The 20,919-nt window shown below is 33.9% G+C and overlaps 1 protein-coding gene across 6 annotated transcripts in view; it reads right to left on the bottom strand.

The window, feature by feature from the left end:
• Positions 1 to 1,135: 1,135 nt before the first annotated feature.
• The window catches only part of LOC129261032 (serine/threonine-protein kinase Nek1-like), a 54,180-nt gene continuing 34,396 nt past the window's right edge, over positions 1,136 to 20,919 (bottom strand). For 2 of the 6 annotated variants that reach the window (XM_054899074.2, XM_064114219.1), the window contains exons 29-37: positions 20,586 to 20,649; positions 19,590 to 19,650; positions 18,074 to 18,339; positions 16,946 to 17,022; positions 15,602 to 15,796; positions 13,384 to 13,523; positions 12,250 to 12,382; positions 7,545 to 7,596; positions 1,136 to 5,428 (exon numbers count right to left, since the gene is read on the bottom strand). In XM_054899074.2, the coding sequence (XP_054755049.2) occupies positions 7,586 to 7,596; positions 12,250 to 12,382; positions 13,384 to 13,523; positions 15,602 to 15,796; positions 16,946 to 17,022; positions 18,074 to 18,339; positions 19,590 to 19,650; positions 20,586 to 20,649 (947 nt within the window). In that variant the 3' untranslated portion in view covers positions 1,136 to 5,428; positions 7,545 to 7,585. Of the gene's footprint in view, positions 7,445 to 7,544; positions 7,597 to 12,249; positions 12,383 to 13,383; positions 13,524 to 15,601; positions 15,797 to 16,945; positions 17,023 to 18,073; positions 18,340 to 19,589; positions 19,651 to 20,585; positions 20,650 to 20,919 lie in introns of all 6 variants that reach the window. The other 4 variants (XM_054899073.2, XM_064114218.1, XM_054899071.2 and 1 more) reach the window with 2 other exon arrangements.

The raw sequence follows: 20,919 nt of genomic DNA, 5'->3' as shown, positions 1-20,919 counted from the left end.
ATCGGCTGATTAAATTCTTGGCATCATCTGACTAGATAAATGATGTAGCTTTTAACTTCAATTGTGAATGCAAGTTTAAACACCACAGTGTGAAATTTAGTCTATTGGTTAAAATGTGGATGTATCTGGTTTGATCCATCAGTTCATGTTACCCGCCTTTGTAGGCCAAAGAATTTGTAACATTTGTAATTCACATCTGATTTTGATGAATTTCTGCTGCATGTCTAGTTAGATTTTATTATAATTGATCAATATTTTGGTACTAGCGTGGACATATTCTTTAAAGCCAGTTTTTTTAGTGAAGGTTCAATGATGTGAATCGATATGGGAGTATCATTTGACATTCCAGTCTTTGTGAACATTTAAACTTTACATCGAGGGTATACAGCAACCTTGATAGGTAGTGTTTTATTTCAGGCCCTTTGAACACCCATCTTACAAATGTTATGACTGAATGTCGGAAAGCTACAAACAAAAATAATCCATAATTTTCAGGCATTCTCATGCTTTAGAAAATAGTTGTTACGAGAAATTGTTAAATAATAGAAATATGCAGTTATTTTAAATTTTAAGACAGAATTTTGGAATAATGACCGACTAATTTGGATATATAAAGAAAGGTTTTTATAGAAAATTCCAGGGTATTTTTTTTTTCTTCAAATTTTTACTTTACAAACAAAAACTAAAGGGCGAGGGATTTTTCTTAACGAAACAATGATAGATTAAGTTCACATGAGAAAGATATTTTCACTGATGGGTGTTGCATTAACCCTGTAGAAGCGCCAAACAAGCTCACTAGAAGGGTAAAAAAAAAAGGACAAATAAGTTTTCTTCATTCACGGCTATTACTCAAAATTATTTGGAGACTACTGCCTGCCCCCAATTCCGTTTGAAAAACATGAGCTCCAAGTCCAACTCTGCTACACCATGGGGGGTATTTCACAAAGAGTTTAGTGAGACTTAAAGCTGACACGCACATGGTATGTAAGGCACAATGCTGCAATGTTATTAATACACAGTAGTGTATCCTCTTAGCATGATCTGATCAATGTGGTGATGCCTTTTATAATACATGCAACTTGTCATACTATTTGTGAAACACCCCCCAAATATGATAAATCAAAACAGACAAATATTCTCTTATGGATACATGTATTTATTAAAGACCATCTAATGGATGCATAGAGAGAAAGAGAGATGGGGGCAACATTGAACCTTTCGAATATGGTAAGTACACTTTCCAATGGAACACTTGATTATCAAGACAGACATTTCCATATCCAGTTACACAGTATTCCCATAACAGGTATCGCTGAGGAAAGAATATCTAAACACAGAAAATGGGAGGTCAAGCTTTGGAGATATATAACAAGTTTGCAAATTTCTGAGAACGGGAATACGACTAAGTACATAATCATTTGGAATGAACACAAAACCATTATCTGGTTGAGCTTTTATAAACCTGTGAGTACTAGGGTCTTTTTTAAAAAGACCCTTCAATTTCGCACAAAAGAAAGAAAAAAACTTTCCAGGGTTACTTTTGGGCTAATGAGCTAAAATTTGCTCCAAAATATTACACTTTACATTCTACCTTCTGGGAATTTCCAGGGATTTCATTGACAAATTCACCCCAAGCCCCTGTGAAAGTTTTGTTTCTGTTTTCAGATTATCTATGTTACGTGTTACTTAGTCACATATAAATCACAATAGGATAAGAAGGTCCATTTATTTAGACATCTAGCTCAAAAGACAAAAAGAAAAGGGTGCTGAATAATTTTGAGGACTGTATGTAATACTACGTGTATTGGGAAAATATGGTCTGTATCAAACAAATAACATACATTTCACAATCCACAAGTTTGACATGCAAGTATTTGAGAGGCAGTTTTCTATGTCACTAAAACTTCTCATTTCAATACTAATCTATCCACTTCTATATTAAGTGCCAATATGGCAGTCTTTCAAAGTTTCATTTGTTTTCCCTCAAGAACTTCACTTTATTGGGTTTCATATAAAGCATTCATTTTAAAAAGCTTAATATTTTTTGTCACCTAGAAATAGCAGAATATGACAAATTCATCAGATTTTGTGACCTCTCATGTTTTTTTTTTATACAATAAACTTACATTATTTTCCTTGAGACTTTGCGAGACCTAAAATTCATTTCCAAAGTGAGGTACGAGATAAATTTTACAAATCTACATGACTAAAAACTTCCAATTGAATACTATCAGGAATACTATCTGAATACAGCTGGGTGATGTGAGAATACATAATGAATACATTTAATAATTTAGAATTCCATAGATGCATTGTACTATAGCTGAATGATCCTAAAGGGACGTACATGCCAGAAATTACTATGAATACATTCAATAACACGGACAAGTTTAGTTCATCTTATTGCAATTATAGATTGGGGTCCCATATCACAAAATCTACCATTGATATTAACTTCACCACCAATGTTTAATACCATGGCGTGATAACCAATCAAAACCATGGTTTCCATATCAGATTCCATTCCCATGTCGTATTTTGGGGCTTGAATTCTTGGTTATTATCACCATGTTTCAATTCACAAGACATAAGGGTCACCATCTAACTTGTGAGAGTTGGGCCCATGAATTAAAAGAAAAAGAAAATACTGCGGAAATCAAAGATTTGTATACTACACTGTACTGTACCTCACATGTATGAATAGATTACTTTTGCCTGTTCAACATCTTATTTACTATTTCTGATATTACTCGCAGTGTCACATACAATGAATGGATTGGAGGCTGAAATGAACAAACAATTTTAAGACAGAATACATAAATTTGAAAATGAAGATGCTTCCTCCTGATTTTTCTGTAAATCATAACTTTGATTTTTTTCCTGTTCAATAATCTTTGGATAGGATATGGGCAAGGGTATGGGAGCTCTGAATTAGCCCCAAAAAGCCCATCCTATTCAAGCTAAATCATTTTTAAACTATTTTTTTATGATCCAAAGAGATATTTGACTTCTATACACAGATTCATTAATAACTACTCTTTAATCATCTCAGTTTGTTCATGTTTATTTTAAAATGCTGCTGACGATATATCGGTGGAGATCACATCTCTCTAAGTCTTAGGCTAATAAATATATGGTAATGCATGATATGGGTAATTAAGTACTGTTTCATAAGTCTCTTCAAAAAGTAGAAAAAAAGGTACGTTCAACAATGCCTTTGGCCACATACATGTATGTTGATTTTATAATATCAGGTTTACGGGCCATGTAAAGCAAGATTTTAATCTATCATGTCCAACATTACTTTGGTTTATAAGCAGTATTCTTTGCTTAATCTTAATCAATGTTGTTTAATTAATGAGCTAGTACTTCAACATGACAAAATGGAATGCAAAAAAAATGAATACTATAAAGAATTGAATAGCAAGGACGGAGAAAATATGTTGCACAATATACACACAAAAAGATATAGATTTTGGACCAGCACACGTCCAAAAAATGTACATTTAAGATGACAATAAATGTTCATCTCAAACATGTAAGCATACTAAACGCATTACGCATCCACACACAAATATATTACAATTTATAAATCATCTATTCAATCTGCATAAAATGCTTTTGTGGAATTAGATTTTTCAATGCAACTATAGTAGTACACATGATGAAGTTGAAAGAATTGTTTTTACCCATTGGAAAATGCCAGCTGGTATAATTCCAAAATATTTGTTTACACCAATAAACGATAGATTTGTACTAGTAGGATTTTGGTCTAAATCTTGAACTGTTCAAACCATAACTTGGTCTGAAACCCAGTTGGGGTAAGAGTAATTTGATCTAATTGGTCTTTTTGCAGATCTAATCAGATAGACTAGGTGTTGTAATGGAAAAAGTTGATATCTAAAGAAACAAACATAGTCTTACTGGAATACAATGAAATATTAAGTAGCAATTAAAGCAAAACCAAAATGGTTTTAGACAAGTAGAACTATGTAAAGCCGGGGTAATAATAATAATAACAACGCGCCTCGGAATAGAATATTTCTAGATAGATGGCGCTATATAAATGCCTATTATTATTATCAATATATGGGATGAGTCCAAACAAGTTAAGAAGACAAAGTGGAAAGAGATCAAGTGCGAACTCCCCAAATTCCCTGCATGACAATTTTGACGTCTGGAGCAAAATCGCTATTCCTAGCTACAACATTACAGGGAATAATTTTCCTGGTATCGCATCGCAATTTGCTCCACATTTTTGAAAGATTGCTATGCATAAAGTCTTTTGTATAGCATATTTTTACATAGGACTGTACATTACTTAGTTGAGAGCTTTTCTCTTTTGACCAAAAATGCTGTTCAAATTTGTAAAGCAAAATTATTCCCTAAATTATAAAAAAAGAGCTAATTTATCCCAAGTATGGAGTTGCAAGTTCTTGTCATCCACACGGAATCTTGAGTTCTTCATCTCAACTCTACAAATGTCTTATGTTAAAATAACAATGATCCATCTAATAAATATTGCTACCAATGTTGCAATTTTTGTTGCAGTACACATGTATCTCTATGACCTCTGCAAATACATACCATTTTCCAACCAACACCCAACAATACACTGGCAAAAAAAAATCTGACATACATAAAGAAAGCCCTCATGAATTATTAAAACTCTTCTATGTATGCATACAATCCACAACAATTATTTTCATTCCTACAAGGCAAACATATACAAATCTTCATTATTCACACCTTTATCATATGTAACAATAAGTAATCCATTAATTCTTAATGGAATTTACTAGTTAAATTGAGATAATCGATTTTATATTTCATCTATCTTATTACTGTTAGATGATGAAAACTTCTTCTTCCTAAACAAATAATATCATAGCAATACTTGCTTGCATCAATTCAGTTCAGAATTTCCATTGAGAATAAAGACTGCACTGTACTGCATAATCATACTTTTTTTCTGTTTCTCTTCTTTCTTTCATTCTGCCTTGGAAACTGTGCAGAGTGGATTTGGCGCACTATAAATCCAATCTATTATTATTCATCAGCTACAATATCATCAATCAATTCTTTCATTCCTCTGGCACAATAAAATTGACCAACTTTAATACATCACCTGACACTGGCATGCCACCTGATATCCACTTTCTGTATGTAGTCACCTGACACTAATTCTTTCATAGGGTCACATGACATTGAAATATCACCTGACATCTATTACCTATACATGGCCACCTGACAATACTATCATGGCTACCTGACAATACTATCATCTTATAAGTCACCTGACACTTTTGTCCATTTACAAGATATACAAGGCAAACTGCCAAAGCATTTCTTCAAATTTATTCATTTCTCTCTTCATGGGTCTTTTTCTTCAATATATCTGGATTTTCTCATCTTCATTCATCATTATCTGTTGAGAAAGAGAAATATTTGATAATCAATAAATTGATAATTTATAAATTCATGATTGAAAAAAAATGATCATTAAGATATACTGAATAAATAAAGACAAACTATAAATGTACAGTCCTATTATTAAGAATCTCAGTTTATATACATACATAGTACAGATTAGCCTGAAGGGAGATGCCATACCTAGAATTCTAGTGAGGGCAATTGATGCTGTATCCCCCCCCCCCTCCCATTTACCCGATTAAATTAATTAAACATTAACAACCCCAGACATCTAGAGCGAATGTGAAGGTGGTGTGAACTAAATGCAATAGTAAAAAATAATAACTCGTCTTGTTTTTGCACACTACTGCGAAATGTGATTTCCACCACGCAGTTTAATTCATGATTGTATATTTTACACTAAAATCACTTAGATTTTCATCAGTGAGCAAGTAATGATTTTTCAGCCAGCAATGTATGTGACAAAACAAAATGGAGCAAGAAGGTGTAAAATTTACATTCCTCAGATGTCTGATGTAGTTAATGATTGATAATGTTTCATTAGATCAAAAGGCCATGATTCCACCTGTGTACACATACATATCATAAATAAAAATCAACATTTTTCTGTTAGTTACAAATATAAAGTTAGTATGTAAGGAACCAAAGCAGTGATTAGTATGCTTATTTAACCACAAAAAAATGCTCAATATTGACAAATTTTAAACACCACCACCAACAAAACACCCCACACATTTCTACTATAAATAGTGCTCCTGTGCAATAAACTGGTGCGTCGTGTTTTTTATTAAATACATGTACTTATTTCAATTACTGAATTAATCATATTTTCATTATTCATAAATTTTACAAATATATTACAACATGAATTGTGATAGCATGAAATGTAATTTCACCATTAATACTCATATCTGCTAAAACAAGGATACATCAGCGGTATTGTATACATGATTATACCAACAGAGAAGCATACAGAACACCTAAATGAGACAGGATATTTTTTTTTATTTATCGCAACTCGTTCACACGACTTACTGCTCTGTTCCCATGACTTTCTACTCATTCTCACAACATATAACTTAACTGTAAAGTATGCTGGGAGAACGAAAAAAAGTTATAAGTCTTGGGTATGAGTTGGTTAATTAATAAATAAATTAATAAAAGAGATAGCAAGTCTTGAGAACGAGTTATACAAAATAAAAGCATCTTATGTCTCTTTGGGTGTTTCATAGAAGTTCCAGAAAATTTCTGCATTGCAGATGCTATGAAATTCAATTCAATTCAATTCATATTTCCACTATATACCATTTTCACAAGAGCAACAATATGACTCTTATACACCAATGATAAGCATACATTTATATTACAGTTTACAACTACATGCTCTTTTACAGCAATAAACATGCTTTACATTTTGTGTTTTATGTGATTCATATTTACTGTAGCAAATGATCTAATATATCCTGGTCAATCTACTCAAATCAAATGTGTAAAGATGTCTATCATAAATCTATTCATTTAATGACTTGTAAAATGTCATTACTACCTGTACAATGTGTCTATGGAATGAAACATTTACAAATCTGGGAGTTTATCAAACCATTCCATAATGTCCATTCTTTAAAGGGCAAATAGTGATTTGATATACAACAATCATGTATACACATGTGAAACATGATGCTCGACAAGTTTTATAATTATGTAATTTATAACCATAGCTACATATCCCAAAATCAATTTGTCTTTCTTCTCACAAACCGTGCAACTCAGCTATGTCTAGATTATCTTAAATACTTGAATGTTCATTTACTTTGAAACAAATTACAAGTTTATAAAATGGTTCATTTCATTAAACTGAAGGATGGTTGTTGATCATGTAGGGTTTGATGGTTTGCAGATGACAAGGGAGCAGGATTACAGGTTGATGATGATGATGATGAAGAAGAAGAGTGACAAGCTTCTGATTACAGTCACATGCAGTGCAATGTTTATTTTTTCTGGCTCTTTAATGCTATTTTTCATGCCATAAAAACAAACAAAAAAGGGAACAAAACGGGAAATAATGCAATGATATGATTAGTTGCTCCTTAAAATAGAAATAAAATATTTACATGCACTTAATTCAGATGAGTTGCATCTCAATCAAGAGGAGTTAATCATGATCTATAAACATAAACAGATTCAATAAAATGGAAGTTAGTTTAAATAAAAAATATATATAAAATGAACACTGACTTCCAATCATTTACACATTTTGTAAATTAAAAGGTAATGTGAAGCAACTATGAATAAATGTTTAATGTCATCTTCCCAGCATGCATTCCCAGATAAAATATTACACTATGAAATGTATTTGCAATATCATAATAGACCAATGGATTCTCAGTTTTCACACAATATAATTCTAAAACACATTCTACGAGATGCACACTTCAAATTTCAAGCATTTTTGGATAAGTTATCAAGTCACTTTCAATTTCGAACCCCCTTATTTTAATATTCAAAGGATATCAGACTCATGTTCAGACAAATTCCAACCAATACCAAAACACACTTCATAATGTTAAAAACAGAATGACTTAAAACATTTTAAATAATAACTTCTCTTACATACATGTACCACTGGAATATCACAACTACACCCCCATTTTATCAACATTAATGAATGCTTACTAAAAGACACCTAAAATAAATAAATTACAGTTGAGCATGAAAACATAATCAATTTTACTAAGCCTGAGTCATATCGATTATTTTGGAAACCGGTGTTCGACAGCTTTAATTCGATCGAACATCGATGCATCAAATTTTTAAGGCGGGGAAAATCGAGTCAACTTTTTTTTGCTCCGGCCATCGCGTCGATGCGCTATATGCACGCACTGCATGCACTGACGGTATGCGCTGGCCGGGTGAGCGTTGCAGAAGCAGATGACAGAGCAAAGTTCTTTTGTATTTTCCATGATCACAAAACACCAAAAAAAGGCCGGGGACCAATGCAGAATTCTTCCCAAAATATCTTCAACAATGATATTTGCAGGTGACAGCAAATGAAACAATATTAAAGACATGAATCAAGCAGGGTCGATCCGAATGTTTTTCGGTCAACTAGCATTCGCAGTCCAGACTCGCACACACCAGCCCCGTCCGCAGCCCCATTTACTCACTCTCCCGAAATGATAGGCGTGCTTGCCAGCGCCAGCAAACACGTGCAACCAGCGGAGAGCACTGTAACTTGCCTGAGATTGTGTAGTTGGATCCAAAATGAGCTCCAAATTGACGGGAATAAATACGTAATTTTCTCTGGATGGTCATCTAAATTGGTATTCAATGCTGATATAACAATTGTGAGGAAATATTGTGAAATATGAGTTATGACGATGTTAAAAAAATTAACCCTGATATGATAATCCATTTTTTATTTTAGACACAAGAGCATGCGATCGAAATAAATACGAATGTCTCGGAGCGAGCTCTAAAATCATATAAATTATTATTGGATGTTAAATAATTACGATTTTATGGCCATACTAAAAATATTGACGATGTCAGCAAAGTATGTTATTTTCATATGGAAGTACATGTATTAATAGTATTATACTGGCCATTATTTTCATTTGTATTCCATCTCTGGACATCTCTGAGAAAAGAAGTACAATGCGCATCCGCGTTCGATGACGTATGAAATGTTTTCCATTCATGAAATCAGAGCCCAAAGTTGGGCACAAACTAGCTTCAAATTGATGGAAAAAAATATCAAACGCAATTTTCTCTGTTTTGTCATGTAAAATGTTATTATATGGTGATATCATATTACGATCTTGAAAAGAGTTTCTGCATGTTGACAATGTTCGAGAATCAATCCTGACGTGATAAATTTTTTTTCAGACAAGTGCACTCACTCAAGTCGATCGTCATGTGATGTCCGTCATTGAAAATTGAAACGAAATACAAACGTTTCAAATCAAGCTCTAAATTCATATTAATGATTATCATATGCAAATTATTGTTAATTACAATTAAATAATGTTCTATGGTCATGATATTAATATTGTTCATGAAAGCAAGGTTTATTGATGACTTCCATTCATGAATTCATCGTGCATAAATTATCTCCGCACGAGCAGACGAGTAAGACTCGAACTATGATCAAAATAAACTTCAAATTAATGGTGAATAGGCATCATAATTACACAATCGGTTTCATTTTGGGGGGAATATAAATCAAGTACTAGTACTGTAAGTAGTAGTCAAGTTGGACATTACTGTTTATTTTGATGATTGTGTGAACCAAACGAATCGGCCGGCCGACGTATTTTTTTTCTTCGATGCACCGATTTCGCAAAATCTGCACCGGCGCTCGATGTCATTGATCAAACACCGATTTTAAAATCGATTCGACTCAGGCTTAAATTTTACTTACAAACACGCTAAATTAGTCTTACTCTATTCATGATTAAAAATGATGTCTAAACGTGTTTGGATGTCAGGTCATGTACATTAAACAAATCTATTTTCCTTAAGTGATTTTGTTTGGAATAAATAAAGAGGTGTTTCAAACTTCTTCAAGGTGAATGTAATATCACAAGCCAAAATGTAGGTCCTATCCTAAACATGAAGTGCATGTGTATATCAAGGGATTGTTCAGAAGTTGATTATACTGAAAACTAATTATACAAATATTTTTTCCAAATGAAAGACAAGCAGTAGTCATAGATATGTCTGATCTATCATAATAAGACAACTTAAATTAACTAGCCTTCAAATTAAAATTCTCCTTAAAGTGTTCAAGAAATACCTACATGATATATGAAGAAAAAGGGGAAGAGATGAGAGAGAGAGAGAGAGAGGCAGACAGACAGGACAGACCAAGGAGAGGGGGAGGGTAAAAAAGATGGGTAAAACAAAATATGCAGATAAACATCGGCACAGTGTACAAGAAAAGAAAAAGAAAGGATTGTGGGTATGAAATAGATGCATATTATATAGTGGAGTTTGCAAACAGAAAGAAAATGATAGAGATGAAGTCTGAGAAATATTAGGAGAGAGACAGCAGGAAAAGAAGAATAGAGATCCAGAAATCAGAGAAAGAACAAGATTACGAGACAGATACAGACAGAGAGACAATACAGATAGAGGATATGGATGAAAAAGGTTTGGCCAAGAGAATAGGAAAAAAAAAACATAGATGGTGATACTCCAGGAATAGACTTTTGATAGATGTTCACAATTATCTGTAAAACCTAACATATCTCATTTTCACATAAACACACACAAAACAAAACATTTTCACACAGTGAAGGGGTTAAAAATGACACACAAGAGCATTCAGTACATTTGTGGCACAACAGCAGTTTAATCCAGGTATCTTAACATTAGATAGATGAACCAAGGGATATTTTAGCATAGTGAAATATCACAGAATAAAGAATAATGTATTGTTTGTGTACATACAGCAGGTGGAATCTCACTGCACAAAATATATACAAATATCAAGTAGTGAGAAAAAAAATTAATAATATGGATGGCTGCATTAGGCATACATGTAGGTGTCTGAAGAAAAGAGAAATGAGATTAGGGCCCCGTCTTACAAAGAGTTATGATTGATCCGATCAACCTCAAGTATATGGCAATCCATCAACGTCATATTTTTTTCTTCAGGTAATTTGCACAATGTCCTTGTAAACAATGAGAAGCACACTGAATTTTCAAGAAAATTATGAATGTATGATATCTAAAAACAAAAACATTTTGAACGAAACCATGTTTTAGATGTTGACGTTGCTGGCTTTCCATACATGTAGTTGGGGTTGATTGGATCAGTCGTAACTCTTTGTAAGACGGGCCCCAGGACGCTTGTAACACATTTGCAATTAATCACAAAGTTTAAAAGGCAATTCTGATTGGTGACTGGTCAGTTTTGAATTTCTTTAATTGGTCATTGCAAGTTTGGAATTAATTGCAAGCCTTTGTGTTACAATATCGAGAATAGAGATTGATGGATAGAATACTGACGAGATTCAGGTAAGGAATGGAAGGGGTTGCAGGGAAAGAAGGAAGGATGGAAGGAATGGAAGGAAAGAAAAGTGAGGTGGAAAGAAAGAGAAAGAAAATGAGAACAAATACAGGGAAGGTTGGGAGGGGTGAAAAAGAATAATGAAAGGAGGGAAAGCAAGAGGTAAGATGGAAAGAAAAGATGAAAGGATGGATAAATGAATGGAAGGGAGGAAATAGGAGGGTGAAATGGTATGATAACGGGAAACAAGGTAAGAAGGAATGGAAGGAGATCAGGGATGGATGGAGGAATTAAAGGAAGGAGGGGAGAAAGAAAAGAAAGAAAAGAAGGAAAGAAATGGAAGATGGAGGGTAGATGGAAGGAACAGAAATTTGAAAGAAAGAAATAGAAAATATCAATTATAAGAAACAAAATAATAACTCTGGTATATTTGAAACTGATAAATAGGAGTAAAGCCATTCAACAGAGTCAACCCAAATAGGAAAAGAACTAAATCCCCAATAATGTCAAGCCATTCAACAGAGTCAACCCAAATAGGAAAAGAACTAAATCCCCAATAATGTCAAGCCATTCAACAGAGTCAACCCAAATAGGAAAAGAACTAAATCCCCAATAATGTCAAGCCATTCAACAGAGTCAACCCAAATAGGAAAAGAACAAAATCCCCAATAATGTCAAGCCATTCAACAGAGTCAACCCAAATAGGAAAAGAACTAAATCCCCAATAATGTCAAGCCATTCAACAGAGTCAACCCAAATAGGAAAAGAACTAAATCCCCAATAATGTCAACCAATAATCTTACCTTCTGTGTATGCTCCATCAGCCATCACTAGCTGGAGGATCTTTGTGTATACTTGACCTTTGCCCTCTCCTAGGATGGTATTAACACGCTTAGTTCCTTCTTCAATATTCTCATCTTCATCTTCATGCATGGCCTGGAAAATAAAGGTATTGATCGAATCAAAATTAAAGAAACATGAAATTGACATAATGGCCTACCATGACAGGATGTCTATAAAAATAAATGATTCCAGTCAATGCTTCCATTATCCCTCCCTTAAAATCACTTAAAGGTCAAGTCCACCGCAGAAAAAATCTTGATTTGAATAAACAGAGAAAAATCAAACTAACATAACACTGAAAATTTCATCAAAATCGGATTAAAAATAAGAAATTTATGACATTTTAAAGTTTTGCCTATTGTTCACAAAACAGCGAAATGCACATTTCAGTGGCATGCAAATTAGAAAGTCGATGATGTCCGTCACTTACTTTTTCTTTGGTTTTTTATTGTTGGAATTATACAATATTTCATTTTTTTACAGATTTGACAATAATGACCAACTTGACTGAACCATATAGTATTAAACAATGCTAATTCCACATGCTCAGGGAGGAATTACTTGTTGTTTCACTTGACAATGAGGAGAAAATTGAAATATTTCATATTTCATAAAATAAAATACAAAAGAAATAGTGAGTGGATGACGTCATCAGTCTCCTCATTTGCATACCGATCAGGATGTGCATATAACTGTTTTGTGAAATTAAGCGAAACTTTAAAATGTCATAACTTTCTTATTTTACATCCGATTTTGATGAAATTTCCAGTGGTATGCTTGTTGGATTTTTCTTTTTTTATCCAAATTAATTTTTTGTTGGGGTGGACTTGTCCTTTAAAGTCAAAACATAAAATTAAAGAGGAAGATTTACTTACAAATTTCCAATTTAATTACATTTTTTACTTCTTCTATAATACAATAGAAATATCTTCTGAATTCAATTCAAAAGCTTGTCTAGAAAGAAAATACACTGCTCTTCATAAGGACAAATAAAGAAAGTAATCAAAGTCTTACATGTAGTTTCATGACGATGCACTACCGTCAAAGCTAAATATGAATATAACGTTAGAATAAAAGATGAATGATACACTGACCTGTATTGATTTATATGCTTTGAGAAATGTCTCGCATCCAAGTTCTTTCTCTAACTGTAGTCTAGATTCTTCTAATCGGCTGTATATACTTTCTCTCTCCTCAGCAGACATACCATTCTCTTCTCCTTCACTTCCTTCACCTGGGATAACAAAAACAGACAAATAATCATATCTAAATAATAAAAAAATCAAAACTTTTCCCACAAAAACGAAGATTTCATCCCAGTGTTTATTACTAAGCCACAGGTGACATATTAATGAATTTTTTTCTTAAAGGGATCGTTTAACTTTGTGAGCAGCTGATTAAAAAAATTCTCAAACTGAGTTGAAACGTGCGTATGAGTGCCTGTATTTGTCCTCAAAAACCCTGAAACGGACCACAATATAGGATGAAAAACTCTAATTTAGATACAAGTAGCAATTTATTAGCCTGATTTTGAGAACCGTCTAGTAGACGGGTTCAGCTTATGACCAGTTTTCTCCAATTCAAAAAGTCCGTTGGCTATTTTGACTGCCTTCTGTTGTGTGTATCTCCTATACACACGCTATTAGCTGCACTGTACATTCAGTGTATACCTTGTACACACTGTATGTAGGTCATGCTGTGTTCATCTAGAATTAATGTGTTGTGGTGCACAGATTCCCTGTATACACAGTCATTGAAACCAACTCCCAATTATTTCAAACTTTGGTTTACATCTCCAAGGTTTTAAAATTGATCCTGTAAATATAATACTTTGAAACTTTTGGGATGGTATTTTTACACTATAAGCCTAATGTTTAGCCCATTTTCAGGAACCAAAGGAGAATTTTTTAAAATCAGAACAAAGTGAAATGATCACTTTAAGATGCATCATGGTGAATTGATGATCGTGAACAGTTGATTGTCCTGTGTATGTATCAATGGTGAATGAGGAGAGTGACCTATCGGGAAGCACTTCTGTTTGGTAAGATGTTAATTAGGCTATCTTTCCATTGATTATACATACAGGAGGACATTTTGAAAAGTCACATGGTAACCCTTCGATCTGAACATCTGTGAATAAATCAGCACATAAATACACATGATGAAACACTCGATATGTTTACCCACTCTACTGTGAATCAAGAGAACAAACAAGAGTCAAACCTGTCTATATAGAGAATCCAAGTAATACAATCAAAACTGTCTTTATATGCATGTGGTCTATATGGGCAGGTTCGTGTATTAAAGGTCAAGTCCACCCCAGAAAAATGTTGATTTGAATAAATAGAGAAAAATCAAACTAGCCTAACACTGACAATTTCATCAAAATCGGATGTAAAATAAGAAAGTTTCACTATTTTTCACAAAACAGTGATATGCAAATGAGACAGTCGACGATGTCCTTCACTCACTATTTCTTTAGTTTTTTATTGTTTGAATTAAACAATATTTCATTTTTTTACATATTCGACAATAAGGACCAACTTGACTGAACCATATAGTATTAAACAATGTTATTTCACATGTTCAGGGATAAATAAAACATTGTTTCACTCGACAATGAGGAGTAAATTTGAATATTTGATATTTCATATAATAAAATACAAAAGAAATAGTTAGTGGATGTCATCAGTTCCTCATTTACATGCTGACCAGGTTGTGCATATAACCGTTTTGTGAAATCGAGCAAAACTTTTAAGAGTCATAACTTTCTTATTTTACAACTGAATTTGATGAACTTTTCAGTGTTATGCTAGTTTGATTTTTCTCTATTTATTGTGGTCTTTATAGATGGGTGGTTGCTAAAGCGGGTTGGCCAACTTCAACACAATTATCTACATGTATTGCATGGTGCATATTGTATTCTTTAATGCTTGCCTGAGGAAGTAGTATCTGTCATAGCATCCAACCTGAACTAAGACACACACAATGGCCCATATTCTCAGAATAGGTTTCAATTGTACCATGGCAAATAACCATGGACTTTGCAGATTTGTGTACATAATTATGCTTATTTTATCGCCTTCTCTCAGAACAGTCCAATTTGGCAAAGGGTGCCTAATTGCTGTGCGATAATACAAAAATCTGCATAAACCATGGTTTTGTACCACGGTAAAATTGAAACCTCTTTTGAAAATATGGGTCAATATTGTGCACATTTTTCAGATAGAATTGGCCAAACTCTCCTAATCTATGGCTATGTGAATCCACTCTACAACTTATATAATAATGAATGAGCGATTGATTTCATACCCGAGTCCCAGTCCTCATTAATTGGTTTGCTCTTGCCAGAATTCTCCTTATCATCGTCATCATCCTCTTCTTCTTCATCGTCATCGTCTTTGCTCCCTGATGGCGAAGATGGGGAGGAGTTATTTGATTCTGCTCCGGGGCTCTTTCCTTCCTCTTTATCTTGTATCCGTTTCTTTCCGGGTGTATCTGAAACATCTTGGTGAAGATAAGACCATAATGCATTATCATTACATGGAATTTAATCAATACTTCACTATAATTACAAATTTGAAATATCAGGGTTCCCAGTTTTTCAAGAAAACAAAATTCCATGATAGTTAATTAAACCCATTCCCAGTTTTGTATGTTTTTCTAAGTTGTTGCAGTGAATTACATGTATTTTCATTATAAAAACAACGTAAGACGAATTAGTACCATCATAACCACTCATTCAATGGAAGTTGTTTTGATATGCAACAAGATGTAACAGTCTGACTGACTACCATGCTTTTGACTTTTGGGCTGATCAAAATTCCCTGATTTTTCCCTCATTTGAGGAATTTTCCCCTGATTTAAAGTATCTTTAAAAATCAAATTCCCTGATTTTTCCCCGACTGGAAAAAAGTAAAATAATTTTCCCTGATGGGCTGGGAACCCTCAACATGGAAAGGCTGTAATTTGAGCAAATTTGTTTCAGAATTAGCAAAGACATCTAAAAATAAACACTACGATTTGTGTGTGAAGGTACCAATGGAAATATCCCTCACATGCAGATTGATGAGATTTCCATTTGTGTAACATGTGCACTGTTGTACTGGGACTTGAGAACTCATAGTTTGGCCTTAAAAGAGTAAGTTTGATCTCTGATCATTTGAATTAATTCACTGAAAAGACACCAGATAACTCTTGCTCAGATCATTTTTACATCAGTAAAACTGCCCATTTCCCAAGTGTAATTGCTAACTAGCCTATCTACAATATATTTCTTTTAACTCTCCCAGAAATAATATTACTTATTGTTAATTTCTGATTATTTTCATGATTCAAACATCTTATGGCAGACACTAATATTTAGATGTATAATAATACATGTTTCCCAATTACTTTAGGACAGTTTCAAAACACTCTTTTTCCAATCACAGTAACATGCCAATCTCTGTTGCTTTTTAAATCAGTAATGAATCATAACTGTATCTCTAATATTCTCTTTTTTCTTCAAATACTCTATCCCAAGAGTTACATATGATGATTTAACAATGGATGTCAGGATGTTTTCATCATTCCATGAAACCAGTGGAATAACCTTTAACATAATACTAAAAAAATAATTTTTCATCAAACTCTGCAATGGAAATGTTTTCTTACCATTTGATTCCAAGACACTTCTCATAGACTCAACCAGACTATGGTATTCTTCTTCATCTTCATCAAGTACTTGTTCACTGTGTGTGAGAAAACCAGAGAGAAAGGGACATTCTGGTTTATACATTGAAAGGATGAACACAGAGAGTTAAGCTGGACTTGGAGTCGAATCCTATAGACCCTATCTATGTGCATTATATGACAAACTACTGTATCATTTAAATCATGATCAGGATACTCCAGCTTTTGAGACATCTGCAAACGATACCCTAACTAGATTGCTAATCATGAGTGAATTTGATTTAGCCAGTTGGAGACTAAATGATTATGCTATAACATGTTTTCCATAGACTTCAGCATGCATTTATGCCCCGGGGGGGCCACTTCCATTGACGAGTGGATACCATGCGCGACCATGGGGTCTCAAAAAGCACCCTAAACACGTATTTTCCATATTCTGAAAATGCACCCCTTAACAAGTATTGGCGTGTGAAACCCTACCCTGAACAAGTATTGGCGTGTGAAACCCTACCCTTAACAAGTATTGGAAACAAAACGATATTCTTGGCAAAAATTCCCTAAAATGAACCCCTAAACAAGTACACAGCGATATTTTATTATGTCACGGGTCCGTCGGTCGATCGGTTTTACCTTTACACACCACTCTAAACACGTATCTAATTTTGTTTTATCATCCCAGCAAATTATGACCCTAAACACGTAGCTTTCCTAGCAAAATAGATACCCTTTTTTCATTATTTTAGTGTTTTTGACACCCTTATCACGTTACGTACGTAACGTGCCCTATCTTGAAAAAGACATCCTTTTTACGTGTTTTTTTGGTCGCGCATGGTATCCACTCGTCAATGTAAGTGGCCCCCCCGGGATTTATGCGGGCTCAGTCTCCAAAAGGGTGAAGTTTTTTTTTTAAATACCCCCTCAAAAGAAGCACATATTAATATTGTTGCACAATCAGATCAGATTTAAACATTCTACAAGAACCTAACCATCCTACAACAGACCGCTGTCACCCCAAACTGAAAAACTTCTTCAAAACAATCTGACCAAAAATTTGAACAAGTATGTGTATGTATATGAAGATCTATATAACCCACTATGAGTCATACATACATGTCATCTTCTCCATTTTCCTCTTCATCATCCTCCTCGTCATCCTCCTCATTCTTGGCCGTCAGGTTTTGGAGTTGTCGAATAAGTTCCTCATCATCATCCAGGTCATCATCGATCATGACATCTTGGTCATCGTCCTCCCGCTTGATGAGGGCAGTATCAACACTCTGAGCGACAAGGTTCCGATCGGCTTCAAAGAATGGATTCAGGGCCATAGTCGTACGGAACAGCTGTCTTAGGTCCGGATCAGAACACGTCCGCAACAGCTAACAATCACAATAACAAAGTGAGAACTTCATTTACACTCACTACAAATACATTTACCAGGAGTGAGGTAGTTCCTCAAGATTATTTCTAATAAGAGCAAAGAACATGAAACTGAACACTATGACTCTTATTGGAGTATTATTTCTGGTACTGTATATCCATATCACCTCCTAACATTGGACTTGCTACAAACACACATCAGTTCAACCCTAAGAAGCCTGGGGGGGGGGGACTGATTCAGACCCCCCTAGACACTTTTTGCGATAAATCCGCTGCACAAATTTTTTTGACCGCGCAGCTAGCTAACTTATTACTTTCAAGCCTCGCGTAACTTTTGAGACCAAAATTGCGCCCCCAGGGTACGCGGTTCCGATAATACACACAATTTCGTAAGGCGTGCAGGCCCAAAATTGCTCAAAAACATGAATTTGTGTAAAAATCCAATGCAATAAGTGTTTTTAGCAAAAATTCATAAATGTATCATTATTTTTCATTTTACTGATTAAAATCAATCAATTTCATCTTGTTTATGGTCAAAATAAAGTCCCTAACAATTTCCATTGAAAAAAAAACAATAAAAAAAGACAAAAAAAAGAAATACATAAGAAAAGAAATGTGATGTTGTAATTTTTTTTTAAGTACATTTGATCAGATTGCTATAAAGAGTCTGTGTACCAAAAATTAGCATTTTGGAGACATTAATTAGAGCAAATTTTTAAATTTAAGCATAAATTAGCATAATTACTTAGCAATGAAATTTGTCGCAGAATTTGACATGATGGTTTTGTAGATTATGCCATGGGTAACGTGCATGCCAATTTTCATCGCGATCACGCAAAGACGGCCAAGATCATAAGGGGGGGGGGGGGCTGAATCTTAGGTGTCAGAATCACCCAGTCTACTTAGGGTTAAAATTCAATATTATTCATTGCAATTCATACATTTTTGTGAAGAAAAAGAGACATAAAAGTTATTCAATTTTGTGAATGTATTCCTCATTTCATTTCAAAAGTTTGGGACAATGAAAACTTACTTTGATTTTTATACCACCGGCAGTGGCAGATCTCACCGGATTAGACAAAATATTTTGGATCGGCCCACCATTCTGCACAAATAATAGGGGCAGTGAAATAATATTGATACACTGTGGTGTGGGGTTTTGGTTACTTTGCATAACACCAATATGTCAATGGTGACTGATAAAATTGCAAGATTATCCCATTTGAGTGAGTGTAAAGCCTTTATTTACCTTGGGTTCTGTATCAAAGTAGCATGTAGACAGGCCAGCAACCACGCTCTTCTTGGCAGACCTACAAGATATACAAACCAATTCCCTATGATTGAGTGACAACATATACATGACTTCTTGAAGTGGGCTCATTAATAGTTCTAACAAACGTTTAACTGTTTAAACTCATTCTCCCCCCAAAAAATACATATTTTCACAACTATCATCCGTGAAATTGTCTTCTAGTATCCAAATTTCATTGACAGCTATTTACGTTGATAGTAAACTAATAACAATTCCGTTTCTATGTAAAATGTTGTTACAGGTACATGCCTTTAAGGCCATTGCACACCTTACGACTGGTCCACGATCCCATTTCAGAACAAACAAAAAAAATCGCATTTTGCTCATTTTCTGAAAATATAAATGAAAAGTATCTTTCTATTTGAAGCTCAAATTAACTGAAAGAATACTAATATATCTATTTTGGATGATTGCAAGCCTTTTATTTTGGAGTGAAGGCCAAATTAGTTTCAAATTGTAGCCAATCGTATAATTGCTATGATGTCATTACGACTAAATATTAAATTCGCTTTTATTCTAATAAAGATGATATCGTAGTCACAAATTTGCACAAAGGTATTCATACGATGATTTAGAACATTACAGAGTAAGATATTTCATGTCTCAATATCAGCATCAATTTCTACTACGTTTTATTCCAAAATTGGGTTGCAGACCAATCGTAAGGTGTGTGGTAGCTTTAAGTTCTTATTAAGTATTTTAACGAACAATTTGTTCTAAAGGGACTTACGACGACATGATTTGTACATTTATTTTTTTCACAAAGACATAAAATGATTTACTAGCAAAGTTACATACCCACTTGGTGAACACTAGGAGGGGGTGATGATTTATTGATGGTTGGGTCTATTTCATAGGGTAAATCAAATTAGTATTCATAATTAGTTTTGGGAAAAACAACTTGATAGAGTTTGGAGTAAGAATTAAACTTACTTTTCACTGCTCTCTTGATCATCCACATCTTCTTCTTCATCCAGTTCAACAGCATCAATTCCACCTTACCAAAGACAATTAAAGGAAATAATAAGCATAAATTAAGATTTACAAGAAAATCACTACTTGGTTCTTAAATAACACTCACAATCATTAGAATTGACCTTCCTTGTGTATTAATAATGAGTAATCTTAATTTTTTTTATAACATAGCTGCTAACATATCAATCTACCATATCAATGAATTCTTTGCGTACCTTACTTTACCTGGGTTGAGTGTGGTAAATGCAGATAATTGTCTTGCCACAGGATATAAGTGTTGAAGTCAGATTTG

The sequence above is a fragment of the Lytechinus pictus genome, unplaced genomic scaffold, assembly GCF_037042905.1.
Source record: "Lytechinus pictus isolate F3 Inbred unplaced genomic scaffold, Lp3.0 scaffold_19, whole genome shotgun sequence".
Classification (NCBI taxonomy): Eukaryota; Metazoa; Echinodermata; class Echinoidea; order Temnopleuroida; family Toxopneustidae; genus Lytechinus; species Lytechinus pictus.
Note: the sequence above shows the minus strand (reverse complement) of the source record. Positions and strands in the feature narration are given on the sequence as shown.